Raw genomic sequence first — 24,969 nt, forward strand, 5'->3', positions numbered from 1 at the left:
TTTTTCTGTGTGGCTGTTCATTTCAGACTAAATCTAGATTGAAAGTTTGAAAACAGAGGTGAATGTAGAGGGTTATTTTTTCTAACAGCAGCTTGACTTTAGATGCTATTGTCTTCTTTTGGGCATTCAAGCTGAGTAATTAAGAGACCTAAAAAGAATGTTTGTCTAGGAGTTGCTCTCTACCAGATCTTTTATGTCTAAAGTGTTTATTTGTTTGTTTTGGCCTTGTTGTTGTTGTTTTGTTTTTCCTCATCTAGTAACATTAAACTTCTCTGTCAGTGCAAGTTGGCAGCTTTTGTTCCCCTAGCTTAGAATGATAAAATCTGGCTTGTGTAGAGAGATGTTTCAGGAATTTAACGTCAGAAAATAAATGTAGTTTAGATTTGGAATACTGACTCATCATCTGTGTTTTGGTAACGTTATTATGGCCGTTATTACTGGTGTGGGGTTTTTTCGTTTATTTTGCTGTGATATCTAACTGTATGCCTGTGCAGTTTATATATACTGAACTTCTTCCCACTTATGTATTTGCATATGCACTCAAATAAACCCCAGCCTCCGGGCTTCCAGTTAAATGAAGGTGTCTTACTGGAAAGGCCTTCCGTTTTTATTCAAAAGTAATTCAACTTTCCAATCATTTTCTTCAGCTGAACATTCATAAGAAATGGTTCTGTGCCTTTCCTGCTATAAATCCAGTGTAAATATTTGTTGGTAGTATTTTCCAACAGAAATTCTTCAAGGTGAAAATCCTGAGGGAGATGGTTTTGCAGAGAGGTCAGTTCAGATGTTTCTTCCATTTTGGAAAATAGGAAGGAGGTCTTGAAAGTTAATGGAAAAGACAATAAGCTAGGGGGCAAGATAAAGTACACAAAAAAACACTACAAAAGAACCAGTCATATTTGCAAATATTTTTCCTTAATTTTTCATTATTTTGACCTTTAGCATTTGGGACAGACCTCTGTGGAAGGCTCTGATGAGGGTGGTTAACTTTTGTTTGTGGGGGGTGAAGTACCAACCTGAGAGGCATGGGTGAAACTTTGGGAAAGCTGATAGTGCTCCCAAATGCATCAGTTTCACCAACAGTCTGAGGCTGATGGTGTATAGACGTGTTGCTCAGGTACTGAGTTTTCTCCACCAAATCAACTGCTCAGAAATCCAAATCAATCAGTTCATTCTTCTGATATTTCAAATATTGTTACACTGTAGTACTGTCAGTCTACCCTTGCACTGTGTCAACCTTGTGCCACTTGTATCAGAGCCATGTGTATCTGCAGTGTAGAAATGGCGAGTATGGCTGGTTTTTCCCTGCTTGACTGTAATTTAGGTGCAAACAAAGCCTTCAGTTTTTTCAAGTAGGTATGTTCTGCTTAGCTATTGAGATACTAAGATTTTATCAGTAGTCTGCATCATCTTCAACTACAAGTGTGTTTATTTCGCTGGTCTGAAATCAGAATTTGTAGTTGAACACAAGTCTCAGGTTTACAGAAACAGAGCTGTTGTGTTGTTTGTGCATCTTTGGGCAGTTGGTTGAATGGCCCTCTGGAGGTGAATGTAGCATGGGTCCTGAAGCACTTAGGTCCCAACTGCTAATATTTTGATGGAAGGGAGAGAAAAAATTTGATTGGCAGGTCTCTCCAATATTCGGCTTCTGGTAAAAGCTGTTTGTTTTTAAAAGATATGTTAGCAAGATGGGAAGTCAAAATGAGAGTGTCTTGGAGCAAAAATTAATTGCTTTCCATACTTAACTCTGAGGCATTGGGCCAGCTAACTTCTGGAGATTCATCTATGCTGATGAAGTAGAGATGCATCTCATTAGACTGCAGTAGGTTCTGATGAGAGTTTTTCTCAGAATGTGCAATGTTTATGCTATGACATGCATTAGTAATCATGATGTGGGTTAGTATTTGTGTTATTCTGTGCTGTGTTGGTAGATGCCCTCCAGAACAAAATAGTTCTCTAATCATTTAACTAATTCTAGAGACTCTTATCAGGGTATAAAAGAGATTTGCTTGTGATTGCTTCTGTCCTTTCCTCCTGCTGCTTTTCTTTTTCCCAGAATACTGGTGAGCATTTGGCAAGAGCTGTACTGAATGAATCCTGTGTCACTCAAGGACACACTCACACCTTTTGGAATGCACGCTTCTGGGCATGAAAACAGTAAAAAACCACTGTGAATCCAGACTTATGAAACTAAAAATGTTTCCACGTTTAAACTTCTGTGGCGAAAAGTCTCCTCATTTAGAGGACAGATAAATGTACTGGATAGTGGGACTTTTTAAATGGCTGACTGAGTTCACTTTCCCCTTAGATGGCTGAAGTACTTAAATGTGGTGTATTGTAATCTCAGAGTCAGTTAAAGATACTCATCTGGGAGACTTAGATATCATGTGCCTCTCTCTCAGATCTGTAGCTGTAGCAGACTGCATTTGATTTTATACTAGTTTGTTGGTTTTTTTCATATTTTGTAAAGCTGTAAGTGGAAGAAAAAATTGAGTTATTAGGAGTAAGGAACTTCAGAAAGAGCATGTTTGTCCTATAGTTGCACTCGCTGAGGAGCAATGAAACATTGCAAATGTTTCTCAGTAAACAGAATTTAATGTTTTGTGAAATCACTCAAATTCTCTGTAGTTTGAGATCCATTTCAATGCAAAGAGGAACAGGAATTTGCGGAAGAGAGGTTGTACCATTGCATAGTTGCAGCAACAGTGATACAAAAACCAAGCTAAGAGGGAGGAAATCAGACCTATGAGGTCCCTGTAGGTACAGGATGAAGCAAATGAATGAAGTGATGCTATGTAAGTAGTAGAAAGATACCAGATGAGTTTTCATAAATGTTAAAGGGAAAAGGGCAAGAGGAATAACCAATGCTTAGAAACTTTTCCAGCATGTCAGGGTATAATGATGCATTATTGAGACATAGCATACAGATTTTTTTAAAACTTGACATTGTTTGCAGTTACTTACTTTCAGAATTGAAAGATAAGAATTATTTAACTGATGAAACAGTGAATTTGATAATTGATTTCTTGGGTACCTTGGAAGATGTCTTCCTGACTATGCTTAGCAGTGGAATAGTAGAATTAGGTTGCTTTTCTGTTGATTTCGAATAGCCAAAATTTCATAGAATTTTTTTTTCAATGTTGCAAGTCAAGAGATCTTCTCATCTCTAATTTTTTGAGCAGTGTTGTGTTTTTAAAGCACCATGTAAGTAAGCTCTTAATAAACTGTCCAACTTAATTGCCATGTATATGCTATTGCTAAAGTTCAGGGAAATAATACCTTTCTTTTTTCCCTCACTTCATCAGAAGCAATGATGTTTTGTGGGGGGGGGCATGCTGATCGTGAGGCAATCTGGATATATCTTTATTTTCAGGTTCAACATTCATGGATGCTCTGAAAAAAAACCAATTCCAAGTTCATTTTTTTGCATTTATATGTTTTTATAGATGCATTTATAATATCATTGTCTTAGACTTCGTATTTCTGTGTTTGTAGGATGGAACAAAGTTTATTTCTATCGGAGCTCTATATTCTGAGCTCGTGGCTGTTAGCAGTAAAGGAGAACTCTATCAATGGAAGTGGAGTGAATCAGAGCCTTACAGAAATGCACAGGTACTGGATAGCTTTCAATATTCCCCTTCCAAATTATTTATATGCTTTGCATATCTAAAATACCTTTTTGTTTCTAAAGAATCCTTCGCTACATCATCCACGAGCCATGTTCTTGGGGTTAACCAATGAAAAGATTGTGCTCCTTTCTGCAAATAGTATTAGAGCAACTGTTGCCACGGAAAATAACAAGGTATGAAATGTTTGCTGGTTGGTGAATTTGACAAAGCTGTGTTTTTTCAATTGCTTGCAGTATATTAGAGAGAAGTTATTTTTTCAGCTTCATCTGCACTGGAAAGTACTTAATTCTTTGCTCATTCCTTTCTTTTCCTCCCCATCTGGTATTTTTTAGAAATGCAAAAGCTTTTTAAAAAAGATAGCTATCAGATTTAGAGCTGAAACAGTGAAAAGATACATGGTTTACCTGATTATCTAAAACACTTCACTTTGCTGTTACAGTAGAAACTGACTCTGGTTTGAAAATAGGGAAGCTTGTTAATGTTTTGTAGAGATTTAGTAGAAAAATTAAGGACATTGAAGCTTGCAGTGATGTAAAACATAAGTTAGCTAAATATACTTGTCAGCCCAGTTAGAGTGAACTTGAAACAGATTTGGTAAAGATACCAACATGTCCATATACTTTGACAGGTTTCTTCTTGGTTTTTTCCCCAACCTTTTTTGTTAAGGTTGAGGACTGGAAATAGAGGGGAAAACAATTCTGAAAAGCTCCCTTTTGTGGAAAGAAAAGATGGTAGGGGATAAATTTCCAAAGGGTAGAATTGTTTCTTTGGATTGTGATGCATTTTTCCCCCCTTTCTAAACTAGTAAATACTACATTAAAGATGCAACTGATGTGCAACTTTTCTTTTTCTTTTTTCTCCTCTACCTTCTCTGTTCCTTTCGTTCCTTCTCCCTTAGGTTGCTACATGGGTAGATGAAACTTTAAGCTCCGTAGCCTCTAAATTAGAACACACTGCCCAGACATACTCAGAGCTTCAGGGAGAACGGATTGTTTCTTTACATTGTTGTGCTCTTTACACGTGTGCTCAGCTAGAGAACAACTTGTATTGGTGGTGAGTAAATACTGCATTTGTGTACAGCAGTGGATGCTCTGGATATCTTCATGTCTCTGGCTCTGAGAAGTGTTGTAAAACTACTGAACCACCATTGTTTTGAGTTTGGTAAATTTGCATTTGATCTTAGGTTCCATTTATAAAATTATTTCTTCCTTTTTTTTAATGCCTAAAGCTTTTGGATCCAATTATAACATCTTTAACAGGATAAGATGTTATTTTAGGAGATGTGTGTAAATGCTTTAGCATTCAGATGTGTCGGTACTACACAAGAACAGAGAATAATCGTCTCTATGCCTTTTAGGTCTTTTTCAGATTATGTATATGGGACAAACTTACCCACCCAGGAGGTCGATGTTCCTCTGTCTGGCTCTGTTAGAAGATTTGGTCTGTTAGTTTGTGGTCTAAATCTTAAAGAAGGGGGAAATAACATCAAATACTTCCTCTGGAGTGTGTTGTTAAAATGTAACCCTTTCAAACATAAATTATTACATGTTAGTTAAAATGTTTTAACTAACAACTTCATGATTAAGAAGCCTACCCTGAAAAAACCCAAACAAAACAAAGCAAAAAACAAACCCTTAAAAATAATACTTTCCAAAGGGCTCTGAAATGAGTTTAAGTTAATTCATTGAGTAATGCTTATGCATTGTCACCATGCATTATTTTTCGGTGTGTCAGGAGTCATTATGTATCATGCCTAAAGTTCAAGTGGCTTTGAGGTATGGATGAGTTAAATACTTGATGATGAGCTGGACATGAGAGCATTGAAAATTAATTGTATGAAACATCTTTCTCATTAAATTCTATTGATTCTGGAAAATACTTTACTAGACTTGTAGCTAGACTTACAAACTTCTGGTTCTTGGCTCTTTCATTATAACATGGCACATATTGATTACTCTTTGTATAGAAGCTGCTAAGCCATAGCATTGGAGATACTTGGCTGTTCGAACCTTCCATATTTACTGGAATAATCTGTGCAAAATACAAAAATACTTATAAGCATTTACAAGTAGTATTTGGAAAGCAATTTATGATGTAACGTCTTTTGCTGGTTAGTTGTCAGCTGTGGTGATTTTTTGTTACCAGATGGATGCAGACAGAAGCTTCTCTTACTATTGCTACCCTTAGTTACTGTGATCTGTGGTACATGAGACAGCATTTCAATTTCCAGTGTTTCACAGGACTGATGCTTTTTACCTTTTACTTAACAAGAAGGAGCTTCTTGGATCAAAGCTTTTAACTGTATAAGCCATCAACTAAAATGTGAAGTATCAAAATAATAAGCATGCTTAACTATGTATGCAGGCATGATTTTCAGCTTAACCGAGTGGATCCAATTGCAAAAGAATTGTGTTTTTTCCTCCTCTTGCAGTGGAAGTCTGTCTTAAGAGCCCCAGACTCCTTCAGTCATGTACCCAGAGAGAAAGTGAGGCTTTTAGAATTTAAACAAAAATCATGTTCCCCAAAGATTGCAAATTCTGGAAATTATCACTAGTTGTAGGAAAGATATCCTCAAGTTCAGAGAGGGAGTCTGCATCTTGAAAGCTGTGACTGGAGTATACTACTTGTGACAGCGGTCTTGCAGCACTTCAGACTGGAAGGAAAGCCATTTGGCAGTGAAATAAGTCATGTCCTCTGCCTCTTCCTCCTCCTCCATGTAAATTGGGGTAGTCAAGATGAATTTGGAAAGTGGGGGTACATATGGAAAAATACGACATTTCTGCAGTGCTTTGAGATTTTGGAGAAGGTGGCAGGCACACTTGAATGTTTGCTCGTGATTACATTAAGCAGAAGGAATAAACTGTTGAAAGTTCTGAACAAAGGTTTTCTTTCACAGCCTTTTTAAAATAACATGCATTTTTTCACAGGGGTGTAGTTCCTTTCAGCCAAAGGAAGAAAATGCTGGAAAAGGCCAGAGCAAAAAATAAAAAGCCGAAGTCTAGTGCTGGTATCTCCTCTATGCCAAACATAACAGTTGGAACCCAGGCAAGTACATCTGTCACCTGTGTCACTTTTACCATGCTATAAGATGAGTTTACAATGTGCTCTTAAAAAAACCCCCAACAAAATTAATTAGCACAAAAAGTGATGCACAAAAGTGATAGCAGTAATGTTAAATTAAAATAGTATGTTTGAATTATATAGTTGTAAATGGCTGTGTCCTGTTAGTATTGTTGCTGTTCTGCAAGTATGACTTGCTGCACAGAAGAACCAGCTGTACTCCTGAAAAGTAGTTTTAACTAACTTACTGATTCCGTATTTTGAGAGAAAGTAAGTATAGAAACACAATTCCCAATAGAACAGATAGCTTTGTAAATAATTAGGTGTTTAAATGCCTGCAGTATTAATATCTGGGTTTGATTTATTTATGCAGTGTGATAAACTTTTGGTTTGAAGCCTTTGCCAAAAGGGCTAATAACTGGTACAGAGGGTTTTGTTGTTTTGGTTTTTTTTTTTTGATTAGTTCTAGAACTAGTATGAGACAAAGCAGTTCTTTCCCAAGGAGCACATTTCTTTTGATTCCAAAACCATTCTAACTGACACTGTGATGAGTTTCTCTTACTGAATTAATTGTTCCTTTTGTGGTTGAGCATCTAAATATTATATGTTAAACAGTTTCACTGCTAAAGCTGTTGCTTTCAGCTGTGAATTGCACAACAGCTTCTTTTTCTGTACATAATGCTGACTTTCCTCTTCACCCGATTCTCTAAGCTTTCTATTTTGACTACTACATATGCCACCAAGAAAATAGTGTACGTATGATTTCCCTCAGTAGAATTCATTCTTCTTAACAAAATAAATATTTCTATCTCTAGGTGTGTTTAAGAAATAACCCCCTCTATCATGCTGGAGCAGTTGCCTTTTCAATCAGTGCTGGAATTCCTAAAGTTGGTGTGCTAATGGAATCTGTTTGGAACATGAATGATAGCTGTCGATTTCAGCTTCGGTCCCCTGAGAGCTTGAAGAGCATGGAGAAAGCCAGCAAAACTACTGAGGCAAAGTAAGTGTGGAGAGCACACGGATTGTTTATTTTTACACTCTCCTGAACTGGGGAGTAATAACGGAAAAGGAAGGTCAGATTTTTATAATTTTGAAAATTTTGCCGCCTTTATAAGGTACTAGGTTTCTTGTAAACTTGGCTAGATGTGCAGAAATGCTCACTGCAGGAGAGGTGTCTCACTTGTGTGAAAGCACTGTGTACATGTGAAATGCAGGAGCAGTATTAAATGAAGGCTTGACCTACAGTGTTTTGTAAAGTTTCCAAGATTTTATATTTTAATAGCTGAAAATGGAACCAGCTGTTTCCTGGCTCTTCATGAAATTAAAAAGATCTGTTTCAGCCCCTCCATAGTTGGAAAAGAAATTTTGGGGGTTGACAGTTGCCATTTAAATGTTTGTTAAAACATATTTAAACAATTTCAAGTAAAGCTTGAAAATGTTTAGCAGTTCCGGAGTTTCAGGTTACTGTATAAAGCTAATTACTCTTTCTTTCCTCAAATGAAGCTCGTCATGTTTATTTTCTGTAATAGTGTATCTATCTGTGCTCAGATAATGTTATAAAGCTAATCCCTGATTAAGCATTGCACCATCCCCAACCTCAAGATTTATCACCTTGTCAGTTAGGGTGGTTGTTCACAATTGTGGAGTTACTTCTGTATGGCATTATTAAAGGAACAATACTGGGATACACTGTCGCTTTGTCCATTGTCACAGAAAAGATTTCACTCTTTCCTTCCTTCATTCTAAGTACTAACTTTTATTCTAGACCTGAAAGCAAACAGGAACCAGTGAAAACTGAGATGGGTCCTCCACCATCCCCAGCTTCCACTTGTAGTGATGCCTCTTCAATAGCAAGCAGTGCATCAATGCCATATAGTAAGTAATGTGTACCTCAGAGTAAACTTGAATAACTGTATAATGTTTCCATAAAAGGCAGTTTTACGGTGATTCTGTGCTAATTTCAGAATACTTTGGTCTTTCAGTCTGTACTGCAGTATAGATAAAGGCTTTTGTAATAGACTTTGAATAATCTGTGAATTGTCAGTGTTAAATAAATGTATAAGCAGTGACTCCTTGATGTCAGGTGTCTCTGCACAAGTGTTACAATTCTCAGAATCAAAAATATCTTTCAGGAGGTGATCAAGAGGAAATTCTGAAGGTAAATTTATTTTTAATTGCAATGTGATAATGAGTTTCTTTGCAGCTCAGAAGTTGAACTTGTTTTGGAAAACTTCTTTAAGGATTAAGCTGCTCTTGAACAGCTTGCCTTGTAGTTGAAAGTCAGTGCAGAAAGCAGTAGTTTGTATCTCTTAGAGAAAATGTCTAAAACAAGATATTTTTTACTAACTTGCAAAAGCAGTCAGGGAAGTTTCATAGTACAAGTTGTGCTTAAAAACCTGAAGGGTGACATCCAAATTTGTGTAACTGGATTCCTTAAGCATTTTTTTCTCTCAATTGAAACACATAAATTTATAAAATGTAATTACAATGCCATCATTTGAAGAAATCTTCTCTCTGCAGCTTTTTTTTTCTAATTGTTCACAAACTGCAGTTTCAAGAAGCATTGACCTAAAGACTCAAACGGCCTTGTGCAGTGACTGAGAATCTCATCTGCTCAGATCTGCAATACTCACTAATTTTACTAGAAGTCTTTTACTATTGATTTCTTTTGCAGTTCATTCAACTGTAATTTTCTACTGACTACAACTTTGCCTTGGCTTTTGAACTAGTGTTTGAACTGTGCAATTAGCTTAGAAGTTCCTTGCTTCTTACTTTAAATATGTTGATAGTATTGATTACACTATATACTCAGCTTGGAAGATTAAAAGTTCTTGTCAGTGTTAATTTAGCCATGTTATGTATTTAGATTTGATTCTGAGTGTACTACAATTGCTGTTCAGATAAAGTCTGCAGCAAATCTAACTCTATTGAAATTGCCATTAGCCCAAATAGCTATTTTCTGCCTCATTTGCTATTCTTCCAGAAGTTTGCCAAGTAATCCATATGTGGTAGGCAAGCAGACTTTTTGTAAGGTTGATATAAAGCACTGTATCAGGGGTGACTGAATGGTCTCACAGTATCAGTCATTTTACTTACTCTCAGCACGAGTATGTGAACCCTACCGAAACAGGGCTTGTTCCTAGTATTTTAATTTTTTGGATTCTAGTAACTGTATTATTTAAAATTCAAAAGACATTGTAGTCTAATTACTTGTCTGAAATATCTTTAAAAATTGCTTTGCTTATTATGTAGGCTTCATTAGTTCCAAATCCATAGAAAAACATGAAAGTGACATGATATACTTGTTAGGTAACTCTGGCTCTTCAAGTTGTATTCTTGTTAACCGCTTGTTAATTTCTACATTTGACTGCGGATAATCTTTTGGGGGGAAAGATTTGCTGTTTACTGAACATTGCATTTCGATGCTTTGATTAAGGATGTCAAGTCTTTCTTTTTGGTAATAACTTTTTTGTCTCAGAGCGACGACGATCTACTCCTGCCCCGAAAGAGGAGGAGAAGGTGAATGAAGAACAGTGGTCTCTGAGGGAAGTTGTGTTTGTGGAAGATGTTAAGAATGTTCCTGTTGGCAAGGTTTGTCTAAAATCTAAAATACACTGTCCCACTGTTTTTGGGGAGGGAAAAAAAAAAAAAAGGTTTTTCTTTTAGATAAGCTAACTGTTTAAAAAAATCATACTTTTGGGGATGCTTGAGAGTGTTTCTGATGAGTATAAATTAGCTGTGTTTATATTTGTCCATAACATAGTGATAATAATAGAGCAGGCGTGTTGTGAGTAAAACCTGATAAATCTCAAAAAATTCTGGTATTTTAAGTTGAACCACATTATTAAGAAAAGCAGATGTGGTTTTATCCAAAATATTACTTTGTTGTCTTAAGCAATAACTCCCACATGTCCAGTGAGGTTGTGAAGGATTCCACCTGTTGTGACTGATTTTTACCTACACATAGGTAGAATATTTGGGTGAATCTCATGTTCTGGCAACCAAAGAACAAAAATATTTTTGTTAGAAATTACATGCTTCATTAATATGATTATAACGTTATTTGATTCATTACTCCAGCAAATCCCTTTGTTTAATCCTTGTAATGTTTTCATTCCTTCTTTTATAAAACCTTTGCTCTGACTCAAGAGCCATATAGAGGAAAATACTCCTTTTCCTTCTTTGGCACTGTTGTGTGATGTTCTCTGGTATGGTTTTCAAAAATAAAGCATTGAGAAAACCAGTAAGATTTTCCTCAAAAGGAAAAGATTGGCTTGCTTTCTACTTGATTCATAGGAGATTTAAAAAAATGTTATCAGAAGAGGATCAATAACTTCCAACAGAATGCAGCTGAAATTAGTAAGAATTATTTTGCTTGCATCCTTAATGGATTTACTTGTGTGGCAGTGTGAGATTTGCCTTGAGCAGTATCTTTGAAAGGAGCAGGCTCACAATGAATTTTCATTATCAAGTTTAGGTCATTTCTGCAGAAGGGAATATGAAGCAACTTAGTTCATTGTAACACTTCAGTTTCTGTAAAAAAGATTTTGATATCTAGTTGAAGTTGCTGAAATCATTGTTTTCCTCTTACACCATCTTTGGGAAAGTCCCTCTTGCCCTTATCTGTCCTTCTTGTTTTAGATCCTAAGGTTTTCAGTACAGAGACTGTTCTACTATTTCTGTATACAGTTGCAAAGGTGTCTGTGCATTGCATCAAGAACTACTATAATCAGTATAAAAGAGCTTGAATTTTTTTGTTTATATTTTCAGTGGAGTGCTAGTATCAGTAAGTGGCATGTCTTCTGAACAGAGTTACAGGTGCTAAGTCTATTCTAGATCAGTTGCTTATGGCGAAAATGCTTGTTTTCCTTCATAAACCATGCTGTCCTTTTCCAGTGATGTATACTGCCCTTCATGTTTTTCCTTTTATGGTTTTGTAATACTTTATCTTTAGAGCTTTTCGTAATACTTTAGGTAGAATCCAGCAGGAAAAATCGTAATTATTTTTGGCCTGGTGGTGTCCAGATTAAAGTCAAAAATGCAGTTTATTACAAGGCAATAAACAAGTTTAAGCTTTGTTGTAAGTTCTGTTTGTAATTTGGATCAGTTGTATGATTGTATGAAGAAAAAGCAGAGGCACCTTAGTCTGCAGAAGACTTAGCCTTGGCAGTTTTCTCCTACAGACTCCAGAGTAATGTTGTTCATTCTGGAACTGTAATGTTTGTAATTGAGTTTGTTGTGAGCTGAATTAATTACAAAGAGGATTTAAATTCTGAATAATCTGACTATTGTATTCGTAAGTAATTTTTGAATGTGTGTGTACAGAGATTCAGACTGCAAAAACATAATTAGATGGGTTTGGGCTTGTAGGACTTCATGGGTTAAGAAGTTCTACCTTTTTACAGTCCACCCAGATATACATTAATTTGGTCTTCCATGGTCTTCTGTTTACTGACTGACAAAATTAAAAGTTGCATCTTTGATGTATTGTTATGGGTGGCTTCAGTGGCATGAGCATCTTGCATGAGAATATACTATTCCAGTGTAACATGGGAACATATTAGCCTTGGTGTTTCAGAAAAGTGGAAAGCCTTTGAAACTTCTTTGAGTTTTAAGAACTTGATGTTACAAACTGTGGTGTCAATGGAGCAACACTTCACTTCTCTCAAAGTGCTGTCACCCAGTAAAATACGTGGTTGTGGAGCACGTGAATACTTGGGCATCTTTGAGAAATACACACTGGTAATTTGGTGGATATTTTTTGAGCATAATATGAAGTCAATTGCACTAAACTGAGTGATTTCTGAGGCTCGAAATCTTGCTTAATGTAATGATTCAGATTTGAAGGAGTAAGAGGAATAAAGCAATTATTTTTGTCCTTTTACCTGCAAGGGCATCTGGAAGTTTGAATATTTATATTCTTTAAAATAAAGTGAATAAGGTGTAGTAGCCATGAGCTTCCGTCAAAATCTTTGTCACCTTTTAAAATTATATAATTCTTTGTTTTACACAAAAAGAAAAAATTTCACTTAGTCTTCAGGTGGTGGGATTTAGCGATAGGAAAGGAAGGGATTCAGATTTACTAATGTGCAGCCTGTGTACCTGAAATGGTTTTGTTTCTAGAAATTTTATGTCCCCATGCTTTTGGATGTATGCAGCAGCTTCATGGTGTCTCTAAAAAATGTTTGTTTAAAATCTTCCCTCGACCCCTGCTGTGCTCTCTTGAATGGTGGGCAGGTAGAAGATGTTGATTTCTAAGGTACTTGTGTCTCTCTGGGCACCTAGTTGATAATGTAACAGCTCTCCCCTGAGTGTTGCATCCAAGATGAGTGTTTGTGATCATTCTGATACCAGTAGATTGTGCAACCTGCATTTTACACACTGCTTTGTAAGTGTGGATTTCAGATGATGCCAAGGCAGTGAATGACCAGAGAGTGTGATGAGAGTGCAGAGTTCTTACACTGGAGTGGTCTTGAGAGAACGTAAGAATGCACGTCTGCTAGATACACTCTTGTAGTTAGTCATCTCCTTGCTCCTTGGAATTTATTACCTTCCAGTCTCATTTCAGTTTAAATCCTTCATGCCTTGGAACAAAATTGAGCCTTTATTCCTCCAAGTCTGTCACTAGATGGAAGATGTAATCATTCCAGGATTATCTACCTAATGGAAGACTGATGGATTGAAATAGCCTAGCACTTGTCCCATCTCTTGTCTGTGTTGGTGAGAAGTCTGATGGAGTGTTCTTTTAGTGCTGTTGAGAAAAGATATGGGCTGAAATAAGCCTTTGTTACTGCTCACTGGTGTCAGAGGGATAAAAGCTTTTTTCTGTTGATCCCATGTGCTTTGGGATATTCTACTTAACCACATTAGCTTCTGGATCTCTTCTGAAATGGCTTAAATGGTGTCTGAAACCACTGCTAGAACAGAGGGATGGGGAACCTGGGTTGGAGCTGCTTTTTTCTTCTTTGGCAGCTGCGGTTCGTTTTGATCTGAGGCTTTCCATTGGCAGTGTCCAAGGCCTCCCCAAACTGCTTCTGGTCATCAAAGTTATCCTCAACCAGGTGAGAATCCTGTGTATTACCAATTTTGCAGTTCCTACACCCAGAAAGTCTATCAGCTCCTAGGAATTTTATAAAACATAAATTTAGATTGAGTAGTTTGTTCTTACTATGTATTGCATTATTTCAGTCAGTCACTTCAACTTGGTTTTTTTTCCTTTGATTCCTGTCTGAGATTGAAGCCTTCCAATGAGAAGGATAAATTGAAAAAGCTCAGAATGAATCTTACCCTACAAGAGTTACTCACTCCCTTTTAGGAATCTGTTTATAATCTTTCAAAGTTGAGTATTTTAAAAAATTATGTCAGTATTTCTTTAAAGGTGTTCATTCTACCTTTGGGATAGAGATAGAAGCCTTTTCTGTGATGTTAAAATTTCTTCCAGTTCTAAAAGACAGTTGGATAGGAAAATTATGGGATTATAGGAGAAAATTGGATAGGAAAAGTAAAAAAATATTTTCCCTGTTTTTCTGCTGCTGTGTTTTGAGGAACAATGTGGTGATTCTGGAGAGGGAAAGATTCAATGATTTCCAGTGGCATTCTGGTGTTAGGGACTGTGGAAGTGGGTTGATAGTAAGGAGTTAACAAATGTGTTCATCTTTTACTTTCTCAAATAATTTTTTTATTCCATTAAAAAGACCAGGTGTTGTTATCTTGTAGTTGAAAATGCACTAAAAAGGTATTTGGCTTTTCAGAAAAAAATCTTTAATTTTCTGTTTTGTTGTTGGCTTTTTTCATTCAATTCATTCTCTTAATTAAGTCCTAGTAAGGCACATATTGTATGTGTAGTTATGTAAAATGCTTGTTTCTAATTGGTGAAACTTTAACGTTAGCAGTATCAGCAGTACATTAGTTCTGTCAGCTAAAGCATCTCAATCCTTTAAGTTTTTGCATTTTATTTTTGTAATGAGTTTTTCAATTATCTCAGACTTACATAAATTCAATTAAAGAGGAGTGTTTATGTTACGTATTTATCTTGTTTGGTGCTGGCTCATTATGCCACATCTTTACTTTGGAGCTTTCTACAGTTGCTATCAAATGCTTCACTCAAGCTCATTGCTCACCATCAGGGGATAGTTTTATTTTCTTTCTGTACAACAACCAACAGCTGTAGTAGTAACTTTGACTAAAGAGCTGATTTTAGTTTGAAGAGGTAATTATCTTCTTAGCAAAGTCTTAATAAGCATATTTTCCAGTTTTTAAAGATACGTGATTTTCCTCAAGAATGGGAAACAAAAAAGATTTTTCATGTGGATGCCATAAGAATTCCAGCACTTAAAGCCTGTCATCACTTCTCTGAACACCTGAGAAGTGATATAAGTGAGAAATGATGTAGCTGATAACACTAAGAGAAGCCAGAAAGCATGCAGTAAAAACCTTTTCATTATGGCAATAGGATATGTTAAAGATTGGGGAATTGTACCTTTTTTTTAAGTGTGCTTCCATCAGAAAGCAGCCCAAGTTTATAAAGTCCTCGTAGCAGCATTAAGTAATTTAAGAAGAAAGGAAAAGATTCTGCATGTTGGACTAGAAGCTCTGATTGAACCACTGGCATGTGATCACAGGCTTATAAATTAGTCTGATTATCTTAGAAATATCTAAATATGAATGGAATACACTTTTTTTACTAAACCACAGTTTTCGTCTAGAGAGTTGTCTTGCCAATCTCAATAGAAATCTCTCTTTGTATAGTCCAGATGATGGTTAACGTTTGTGAATCTTTTGACTATGTCTGAATTTTGAAATTTTTGGAGTAGTATTCTTAGAGCTATCAGTGATGCTCTAGAACTTGGAATTCTGCTTCTAGAGTGAAGTTTCAGCATGTAGGGAGCAACTGCTGTAACACTATCCACAGTAATCTTTGTTACAAAAAAAAGTCTGCTAATGCTTTAAAGTTTGTCAATTTATCATTTTCTCCAGTGCATTTGATAGGCTGCACTTAGCTAGAGAAATTGGGAGAAAACATGAAAGTGCCTGGATGTTTCTTACATACAGTATCTTGAAACTTTGACACATGGTTTTTATTGTGGGAGACCTTTTAGATAAGGTTTGTTACATCTAGACCTTCGTTTGTTAAACACTTTCTCTGTAGAAACTGTTGAGAAATTAGGGCTTGTTAAAGACTGATGGTTGCTTCCATCTAGTTTTGATCAAGACTGAGAGCATACAGAGTTCTTATTTCTGCTCATAATTAAAACATTGTCTGTTCTCTCCCCACCACCTTCTGCCTTAGCTTTGTTTTCATTTTGAGAAAACTATGGTCTCAGCTGGAAATTCAAAGGGCCTTTCTGTTTGGTGATAGCACAAGAAGTTCCTGGATCAAGGAAGCCTGTTTTGGCAGTTCTGGTTAGATATGCATGGCAACAACTATAGAGAGGCTTATAGTCTTAGAAATGCCCTTGTCAGTGTAGGGTAGAACAGCTTCTGTTTCCTTGGGAGGCCAGAGAAGGATGGACACACACACACATGAAGAACATGTGGATGCACTTGATTGTATCCTTCAGTCCTAAGGGACTGAGTGGAGAACTTGATCACTGAGTGTCCAGAACAAGTACTAGACCTGTTAACTACCTGGTCTTTCTTCCACTGTGTACAGTCCTGTTGAGGAAAGAGCACTGAAAATTTTCAGATGGGGCCAAAAAAAGATTTTTCCTTTATCTTGTAGAATAAGAGCTAATGGGCACTTAGAGAAGGAGACTCAGTGTAGACTTTGTTGTTGTTGAATTGTTGGCTAATGTTTGGAATTCATTGCCACAAGAATAGTGTTTATTTCCAAAAGTGATTGCACAAATTAATAAGAGAAAGGTTTATGCAGACTATTAAATATGGAGTTGTCCTGCTGTTTCCAGGAGATGGAAGTTGGAAAGAGACCAGGGGAGTTACCAGTAGGAGCATCTCTAGTCAGTTGATATTGGCTCCTGCTGCATGTAGGAAGTTGAAATTGAGGGACCTTTGATATCGTTCAGGATGCTTATGAAGTCATTAGGAAATCCAAGGTTTTCGAATTTCAGTGACTTTAGCAAAATGACAAGGCTAATGACCAAATGCTATACAATTTTATCACTGGATATTGTAAAGTTTTTCTTCTCCCTGAAAAAGGTGTAGTTTATTTTAAAGCAAATCAGTTTCTGTTCAGCCTTTTGGTAAAACTCTCATGTGTTCTGCCTGTAGGTGCTAAAAGTGGATGGTGCGTATGTTGCTGTGAAATTTCCAGGCACCTCCAATAATGCAAACTGTCAGAGCAGTTCTAATTCCGATCCTGATCCTTCTTCTCTCCTCCAAGACTGTAGGCTGCTCAGAATAGATGAACTGCAGGTATGTGTTTGTGAAATACGGAGTAAACAATCAGTATTTTGAAGTGTCAGCACAATGTGTGCTTAATTGCAGCTTAAAATTTTCCATCTGTTTTCAGGTTGTAAAAACTGGCGGAACTCCAAAAGTTCCTGACTGTTTTCAAAGAACACCCAAAAAGCTGTGTATTCCTGAAAAAACAGAGATCCTAGCTGTAAATGTAGATTCAAAAGGTAAGTAGGACTTATCCCATGAGTCTAAATCTGTTGGTTCCTTTATTACCTGTCTCTCATCCAAGTGAAAGATACCTGCTTTCAAAGTGACATCAGCAGGTGCTTCCATTGATAGCAGTAATTTCTTGAAAGTGTTTTAGTTAGACTGGGTACCATCCATAAAACACATTAACTTTTTTCTTCATGTGTCTTTGAAGGAGTGCATGCTGTTCTGAAAACTGGGAACTGGGTTCGGTACTGCATATTTGACCTTGCCACAGGAAAGGCTGAACAGGAAAATAATTTCCCTACTAGCAGCATTGCATTCCTGGGTCAAAATGAGAGAAGTGTTGCTATTTTTACAGCTGGACAGGTTTGTGATTTTTGTGTCTTAATCATTTAACTTCACTGTACTTCATTTCTGTCATCTTTGAATGAGATAGTACAGCCTTCTGTAAGACTTTGCCAAAATCTGGCAAAGAAGTAGTTTTTCAAACAGATTATGAAAAGCTTACTGCTACCTTTAATATTTTGATGGCACAAAGGGAATAGCAGTCAACTTACCTAAGAACATCTTACTTAAACTATACCTTGAATCTAAAAAAGGGGGCGAAAAAGGTGACAGAATGGTTCTTGGATTAGTAGCAGCTTGTTATCTAGCTGCATTTTGGAATGTGATCTAGCTGTATTTTGGAACTGGGTCAGATATAAATCCATTTGTGAGAATAAATGGAAATATTAACAGAAAAAAAAGTTATTTTGTAATTGACTGAAAGTACAGATTCACTAAAAATGATTGAGGTTTCGTGCAACTCTTCCACAAACGTGGTATACTTTGTTTAGGATAATTGAAGGAAACATTTTTTGCAAAAGAACTGAATTTGAATGTTTCATTTCAATATATTCAACTTTACTTGGATCATTTAAGTAAGCTAAAAGTATAGGTATTATTTGTTTCACTGGTAATGTTAGTTAATATGTGCATAAGGAAGATACTTTTAGTAATTATTATGTTAAACACATTTCAGGCATTTGCAAAGGGAATTTCTTATCTTATGTTGCGCCACTTTTAATGATAGGAGTCAATGACATAAATGAGAACCTTGGGTAAACTGTTGTAATTGTTGGCAGTCAAGAGCTGGACCTTTTGGGAAGGATAATATTTATAAATTGTGGAGACTTAATAATGAAACTTCTTTTTCCCAAATGTAGGAATCTCCTATTATTCTTAGAGATGGAAATGGTACAATCTATCCAATGGCAAAGGATTGTATGGGTGGGATACGAGACCCTGACTGGCTTGATCTTCCACCTATTAGTAGTCTTGGAATGGGTGTTCATTCCTTAACAAATCTTCCTGCTAACTCGACCATCAAAAAGAAAGCTGCTATTATCATTATGGCTGTTGAGGTAAAATATTTTTTCTCAGCTACCGAATTATATGCTTATTTTTTCTCTTGCTTTTATGAAGTTATGCTTAAAGCAGCTTCATGTTTAGATACTGATTTGTATTTTCACTATTTGAAAGCAGCTAATTTCAACTGAAGATTCTCTTAGAAGCATGAAAAAGCAAACAAATTTGCCAGTTAAAGTGAAAGACCCTTTTTGGGGGTGCATGACTTCTGTGTCAGGCTTTTAATTAGTAAGGGTTTTTTAGTCACTGATTTTGAAATGGTTACCTTTTTATATCTGCTAACACTGTACAATTTCATTTCTCTCATGGATGTACAGTTTTACTCAGACATCCAAGAACTTGTTTTAGTTGGATCCCTGAGGATGAATTTTTTAATTTTAGTTTTTTTGTAATCTATTTGGAGCACACACTAGGAAACAAGGAGAGGAAAATGAAGGTTTTTTCACATGAATCACCTGTAGAGTTCTGCCCTCATCAGTGATGTTGTATGAGTGGTTCTGCTGTGAATTTATATGTCGTATTTGTAAAATCTTGTCAGTAATTTGTTAGCTCTGCTGTGTGTACCTGTTGGGCTGAGATTGATTTCACAGTAAAGTAGTATTCCATCATTATGGAAAAACTGGTTATATATGGGGTGAACTTCCCAGACTTTCAACAGCTTCTAATCATTCACTTCCCAGCACATAAATCCCTTTTTTAAAAAGAACCAGAACTCATTCATGTAGATCCTTGGGCTTTTTCACTTGTATCACTTTTCCCACGTTACATGGGGGTACGAAATGGAAGTAATAAACTTAAGAACCCAACTGTGAAGCCAAAGGAATGTTTTTGTGAGTCTGATGGCTTCTGCTGCTCTGTTCCTTTTGCTTGTCTGTGCTTGAATGCGCACAACTGTTTTTAACTGTGCTGTAATTGAGATGATGCATATTCTGAACAGCTCCTAACTTCCAGCCAGTGTTGGAGATGAACACCTTCCTATTAATTTCAAAATTCGAAGAAAATTAGAAGTATTTATGGAGCTCACAGCTATCTTTTGTGCTTTACATTTCTAAAATATTTTGTTCTTTTGAGTACAGAAGCAAACATTGATGCAGCACATTCTTCGATGTGACTATGAGGCTTGCAGACAATACCTGATGAATCTTGAACAAGCAGTTGTCTTGGATCAGAATCCACAAATGCTGCAGACGTTCCTTGGCCACAGATGTGATGGAAACCGTAATATTCTGCATGCTTGTGTGTCTGTATGCTTCCCAACCAGCAACAAGGAAACAAAAGAGGAAGAGGGTGAGCTCAACAATATAATGAAAATAAGTTGAAAATAATCTTTTCATGCATTTTCAGGAAAATATGAAATAAAGGCTGCATTCTTCATATATGGGTATACTAAAATTCAGCACCTAAAATGTGCCCTGGCCTTTCAAAGGTGCTGAGACAACATTTTTATTACTCTCATAAGGTTTTATGAGAATTTTGTACGAATTCAGTAATTAAGAGCACTAAGCTGTTTTTATTGATTGTAAAAACTTTCGACATTCACATGTTAATTTTAGATGAAAATAGTATTTTTCTACCTTTGTATCACTAATATCCCCTTTATATCACCAGTAAAATTTATGAGAAATGGTATTTAATAATTTTGAAGTGTTCTAATGTATGTTAGTACCTTCAATTAGAAATGCTGTGTCACTGATAAGTATTAAGAAATGTGGAAGAACGACCTATTAATGGCAGTTACTGACACCATTTTAAAATGTCTGTTAAGTACTGTTACGTAAAAAAGCATGTTAACAGAACAAGGTTGCTAAATCAAGCACTCAAAAATTAGGGAATGGCAGAATTAAGTTTACCCATGTGCTGTACACGGGTATGCATTGTGAAATGGTCTTTAATTACACCGTCATACTATTTTTTCCACAGGACTACCTCATTCAGTGCACAAGATGGACGGTGCTCACCGAATGGGTAGCTATTCAATATTTCTTTTTATCCTCATCATTCAGTGTGTGGCCCCATTCCTTACTCTTGCACACCATACAAACCCTGCACTGAATAATGAATGAACTTCCTTGTGGGATTTTTGTATGGTGCTGTCATTGAATTTTAGTCATTTATAGACCTTAATTGTTCCTCATATCCCTATTTATAAAATGGGGGTAATGTGCAGCTTTCTCATCTCTTGCTTGGAGTTTTGTTACAGTTTGAAGTTTTTCTGTATTCAAAGCTATTAACTAATTTTGAGCATTCTGTTTGAGAAGCCTAGGGCCTGATTTCGAGTAGGTGTTACTTCAAAACATGGAATTCTAGAACTGGATTAATCATAGTTTTAGTTGTGCTGTGAATGTTAATTATTTCTGTGAGTCAGGCACCTTTTAGGTGTCCAGAAATGAGTAAAATGTATCACGATCATCTGTAAAAACTTGTTTCACAAAGTTCTGTATGCTGATAGATGTGGCAGAAATAGGTTCCAGTTTTCCAAAGTGATGTTCAGTGGCATTAAGCACAACACAGTGTTTCCCCTTCTTCTTCCCCCCAAGCTGTTGCTGCCTTACTAAACCCCTCCCTAATGTTGCAGCAAACAAAATATAAACAGCCTGCTCTCTGTACAGCCCTTCATCTTTAGTGTGTCGTCCATCCTGTGCACTGATTGAGGCAGGGGTCTTGTTGCTGGGCACAGGGTGGTGGGGTGACAAAGCAATCCAAAACAGAAAACCTAAACCAAAATAAACAACACCTGACTGTGTAACTGAAGATTGTGTTACTATAAGCACACAGGGCAGTTGAAATAAGGATGCATAGGCAAATTTAATCTGACTTTTCCTAATTTGAGTGCTTGTCTTTGCAACCTTGACATTTTTTTCAATAACTTCATTTGGGTGTAATTTAATTTTGTGAAAAGTGAAAAACATAAACCTGATAGACTTGTAACACTCCTCTGCCTCTCTCTTTTTCCCCTCATAAAACTTGTCCTTGATGGAGATCCATCTCTTTAGATTCAGGTCACATTTAGCTTCCACTGTAACTGTTAGTGATGGATGTTAGGACAAGCTTATTTTCTTTTTATCATCTGGAAGGTAGTGGTGACTTACTGTCTGTGATTTACATGGTCGTCTCTTAAACTGTAAAAGAAATTTGATTTAGAAGTAAAAGGCTTCAATTCCAGACATAGATATGATGTTTCTTAACAATTTCAGAATGTAGTGCCACTTCCCAGCTAGTACCTGCTTGAGATTCTTCACCCTTACTCATACAGATTTCTTCTTAAGTGCCAGAAAGGAAATATTGAGGACAGGGATAAGCTATCCTCTTCCTCTTCCCCCTCACATCCTGTGCTTAGTTTTGCTATAGCTCCTGCAGTGTTGGATAAATGATACATAAATTGCAGAAGTGGCCCCAGACCTGCAAAGCTGGGGGAAGGCTGCTCTGTTTCTGCAAATAGATATCTCCTCAGTCTTGACAATAGAAGGGATCTTGGGTAAAAACATGTCTAAAAGAAATGTCCAAAGCATGTGAAATCATTAAAGAGTTGTGATACTAAATTTCAGCTAACGTCACTGAACACATAAAAACTGAGGGGTTTTGCCCTCAGAACTGGGACAGATTTCCATTATACAATAGAACAGCAAATCACCCATTAGACCTCAAAGAATGTGCAATTGATGGTTCTCCAAAAACAAATGCTAACTTTGTTAGTCGAACAGTGAAAGTTCAGTTACAGATTACTTTCTCCAGAAAAGGTGAAACTTCTGCTGCAGAGAATGGTTGATATTTCTTGAGGGATCACTCTCAGGGACTGTGACCCCTTGTGTGAGGGGTCCAGAAGTGATGGGTCATGAGTTACGAGAGCTAGTGGGTCTGCGAAAGGAGTACAGCACAAATACAATGGCAATTCATTGACAGCTACAAATCATCTTGTAGCTAGGGACACAAGAGTAATATTCTCTCACTGCTAACTGTTTAATAATTGTCTTCTTTGGGTAGTTGGTGATCTTTTTCTAAGAAGCTTTCACGTGCTTGTGAACAAGCAAAACCTAGGATCTCTTTTTCTTATGGTAGCAATGTGTAGAAATATTTAAAGAATAAACTTACTGTAACAGCTGACACACACCATCAGATTACCTTATTCTTTCATTCTTTGAATGAAAGGTATTAATAATACTTGCCCTTTAAAAAAAAAAAGGGGGGGGGAGGGGAAGGGAACTGTCCAGGCCTTAATACTGTCACAGGTGAAAATAAGTGTGCAGAGAATGGTGACTCTCAGTTTGAAAAGCCTTTGAATGGAAGGTGAGCGCTAGCCCTCGCAATTTTGAGACATGTCCTGAAAGACACAATCAGAGTCTCTTTAAGGGAATATTTTTCTTTATTCAGAAATACTCATTTTTCATCTAGTTTGTACCAAAAACTGGGGGTTTTTTTGATTTTTTAAAAAATAATGTTCTGTATCTCACTTTAATATTCTATATCTCACTTGACAAAATTTGGTCCTCATTATGATTAGAACCTATAGGTGTTATGGTGCTTAAGCTTGTAGATGTTTGAAGAAATGCTAATTCTTTCTGATTTTATTATTATTATTATTAAAAAATCTTTCTGATTTTTTTATTGCCTTCTTATACTCCAAACACAGTTCTCCTAGCATGTTCATACCTAGAGTGTGTATAGTACAAATCCACACATTTGCATTGTTCATGGATGCTCATTTTGAAGTGTGATTTGTTTTTCTTACTCTCCTGGTCTGGTGTTTCAGTGTTGGTTGTTTTTGTGGTTTTGTTTGTTTTTCTGTGGTTTTTTTCCTTCCTTGTTATTTTTTGTTTATGTTTAATTAATTTTGGGGGTTTTTTGTTTTTTATCATTGTTTTTGACTCAGCAAGTGTCTGGAATTGACTACAGGATAGGGCCTTATCTGTTGATGATACCAAAAGCTTGTACAGAATCATTGTTAAACTCATCCAAAGTAAAAATTTGTATATGAACCTAGTCTGTCTCTATAAATGTAAAAGAAAAAAAGAAAATCAGTGACAGTCCATATTTTATACTCCTTTCTTAAAATTTTCCCCAGTAAAATTTTAGCACTGACGCTCTTCTTTATTTTTCAGAAGCAGAGCGCTCTGAAAGGAACACGTTTGCTGAAAGGCTCTCGGCTGTGGAAGCTATTGCAAATGCAATCTCTGTTGTGTCAAGTAATGGTCCAGGAAATAGGGCAGGATCATCAAGCAGCAGGAGGTAAACTGAGTAATGCTTTTCTCTTGTTTTCTGTATCCTAATTTCTGCATTAACTACGATTTTGTTATTAATTCTTTCCTTCTGTCTAGTTTAAGAATGGGCCTCTGTTGCCAGGTTAAAATTGGATTTCACTTCTTTAAGCACTAAACTAGAGCTCTGGTGGTTTTTTGAATCCTTTTTTGTGCGAGAACTAATGGTGGGATATTTCTAAACTAATCTTGTTTTCTGGGGTTGATGCTTTTTCTATCAATTGTAAAGTGCAAATGTTCCTCCTTGTGGGGAGAGAAATTTGAGGATAAGCTCTAGTGTCCTTTACCAAGAAGTATTAAGTATCACAGAACTGCTGTGATGGTGTACAGGCGTATTTTAAGAGAATTCCTGAGGAGGATGGTCACTTAAGCAGATGAATAATACTGACACCAACATAACACCACTGGAGAAGAATTTTATTCTAAGCAGTCATTATAAAAATTCTATCAAGACCCATATTTTATCCTTTTGTTAACCTTTTCTTGTAGTTAGATTTAAAAAAAACAGTTGCAACAAGAGTAAATCCTTGCAAAACCTTAACACTCCTGGCAATGAGCTTGGGCTAAAAGGAATGTCAAATAGCAGTAAAAATGCCCATCAGCTGGTGCTTGCAAGAGGCAGTGCTGTGGTGCCTAGGGATGTGTTCTGGCCTCAGATCTGACTGGAAGCATTGCTTAGTGACTCCTCTTCCAAGGCTAAAACATTCTGGTGCAACAACATGTAATGAAAAATACCTCTTGGCTCATTCTTATTTATGCTGAAATGAAATGGTGAAAAGAGAAGTTTGGTTTCCTTTTCAGTGTGAATTTTTTATTAAATATGTTCTAATTATAAATGAAAATGAGAGTATTTCTGCCTTGGTTTTGTATTTAGCTTGAGATTAAGGGAAATGATGAGAAGATCCTTGAGAGCTGCTGGATTGGGCAGACATGAAGCTGGTGCTTCTTCAAGTGATCACCAGGACCCAGTTTCTCCACCAATAGCTCCTCCCAGCTGGGTTCCAGATCCTCCTGCAATGGATCCAGGTAAGTCTGCTCATAAATCACATTAGACT

The 24,969-nt window shown here is 36.5% G+C and overlaps 1 protein-coding gene across 1 annotated transcript in view; it reads left to right on the plus strand.

Annotated features, from left to right (window-relative positions):
• Positions 1 to 24,969, plus strand: part of UBR5 (ubiquitin protein ligase E3 component n-recognin 5) — an 86,814-nt gene that overhangs the window by 34,265 nt on the left and 27,580 nt on the right. Inside the window, exons 10-23 of the mRNA XM_066177725.1 lie at positions 3,496 to 3,612; positions 3,692 to 3,802; positions 4,528 to 4,682; positions 6,557 to 6,674; positions 7,505 to 7,689; positions 8,455 to 8,564; positions 10,168 to 10,280; positions 16,917 to 17,060; positions 17,158 to 17,269; positions 17,467 to 17,621; positions 18,461 to 18,658; positions 19,739 to 19,949; positions 23,759 to 23,885; positions 24,789 to 24,940. Of these exons, the coding sequence (XP_066033822.1) occupies positions 3,496 to 3,612; positions 3,692 to 3,802; positions 4,528 to 4,682; positions 6,557 to 6,674; positions 7,505 to 7,689; positions 8,455 to 8,564; positions 10,168 to 10,280; positions 16,917 to 17,060; positions 17,158 to 17,269; positions 17,467 to 17,621; positions 18,461 to 18,658; positions 19,739 to 19,949; positions 23,759 to 23,885; positions 24,789 to 24,940 (2,008 nt within the window). The remainder of the gene's footprint in view (positions 1 to 3,495; positions 3,613 to 3,691; positions 3,803 to 4,527; positions 4,683 to 6,556; positions 6,675 to 7,504; positions 7,690 to 8,454; positions 8,565 to 10,167; positions 10,281 to 16,916; positions 17,061 to 17,157; positions 17,270 to 17,466; positions 17,622 to 18,460; positions 18,659 to 19,738; positions 19,950 to 23,758; positions 23,886 to 24,788; positions 24,941 to 24,969) is intronic.

The sequence above is a fragment of the Chamaea fasciata genome, unplaced genomic scaffold (genome assembly GCF_029207755.1).
Source record: "Chamaea fasciata isolate MVZ Bird 193981 ecotype frontalis unplaced genomic scaffold, bChaFas1.0.hap1 SCAF_1, whole genome shotgun sequence".
Classification (NCBI taxonomy): Eukaryota; Metazoa; Chordata; class Aves; order Passeriformes; family Sylviidae; genus Chamaea; species Chamaea fasciata.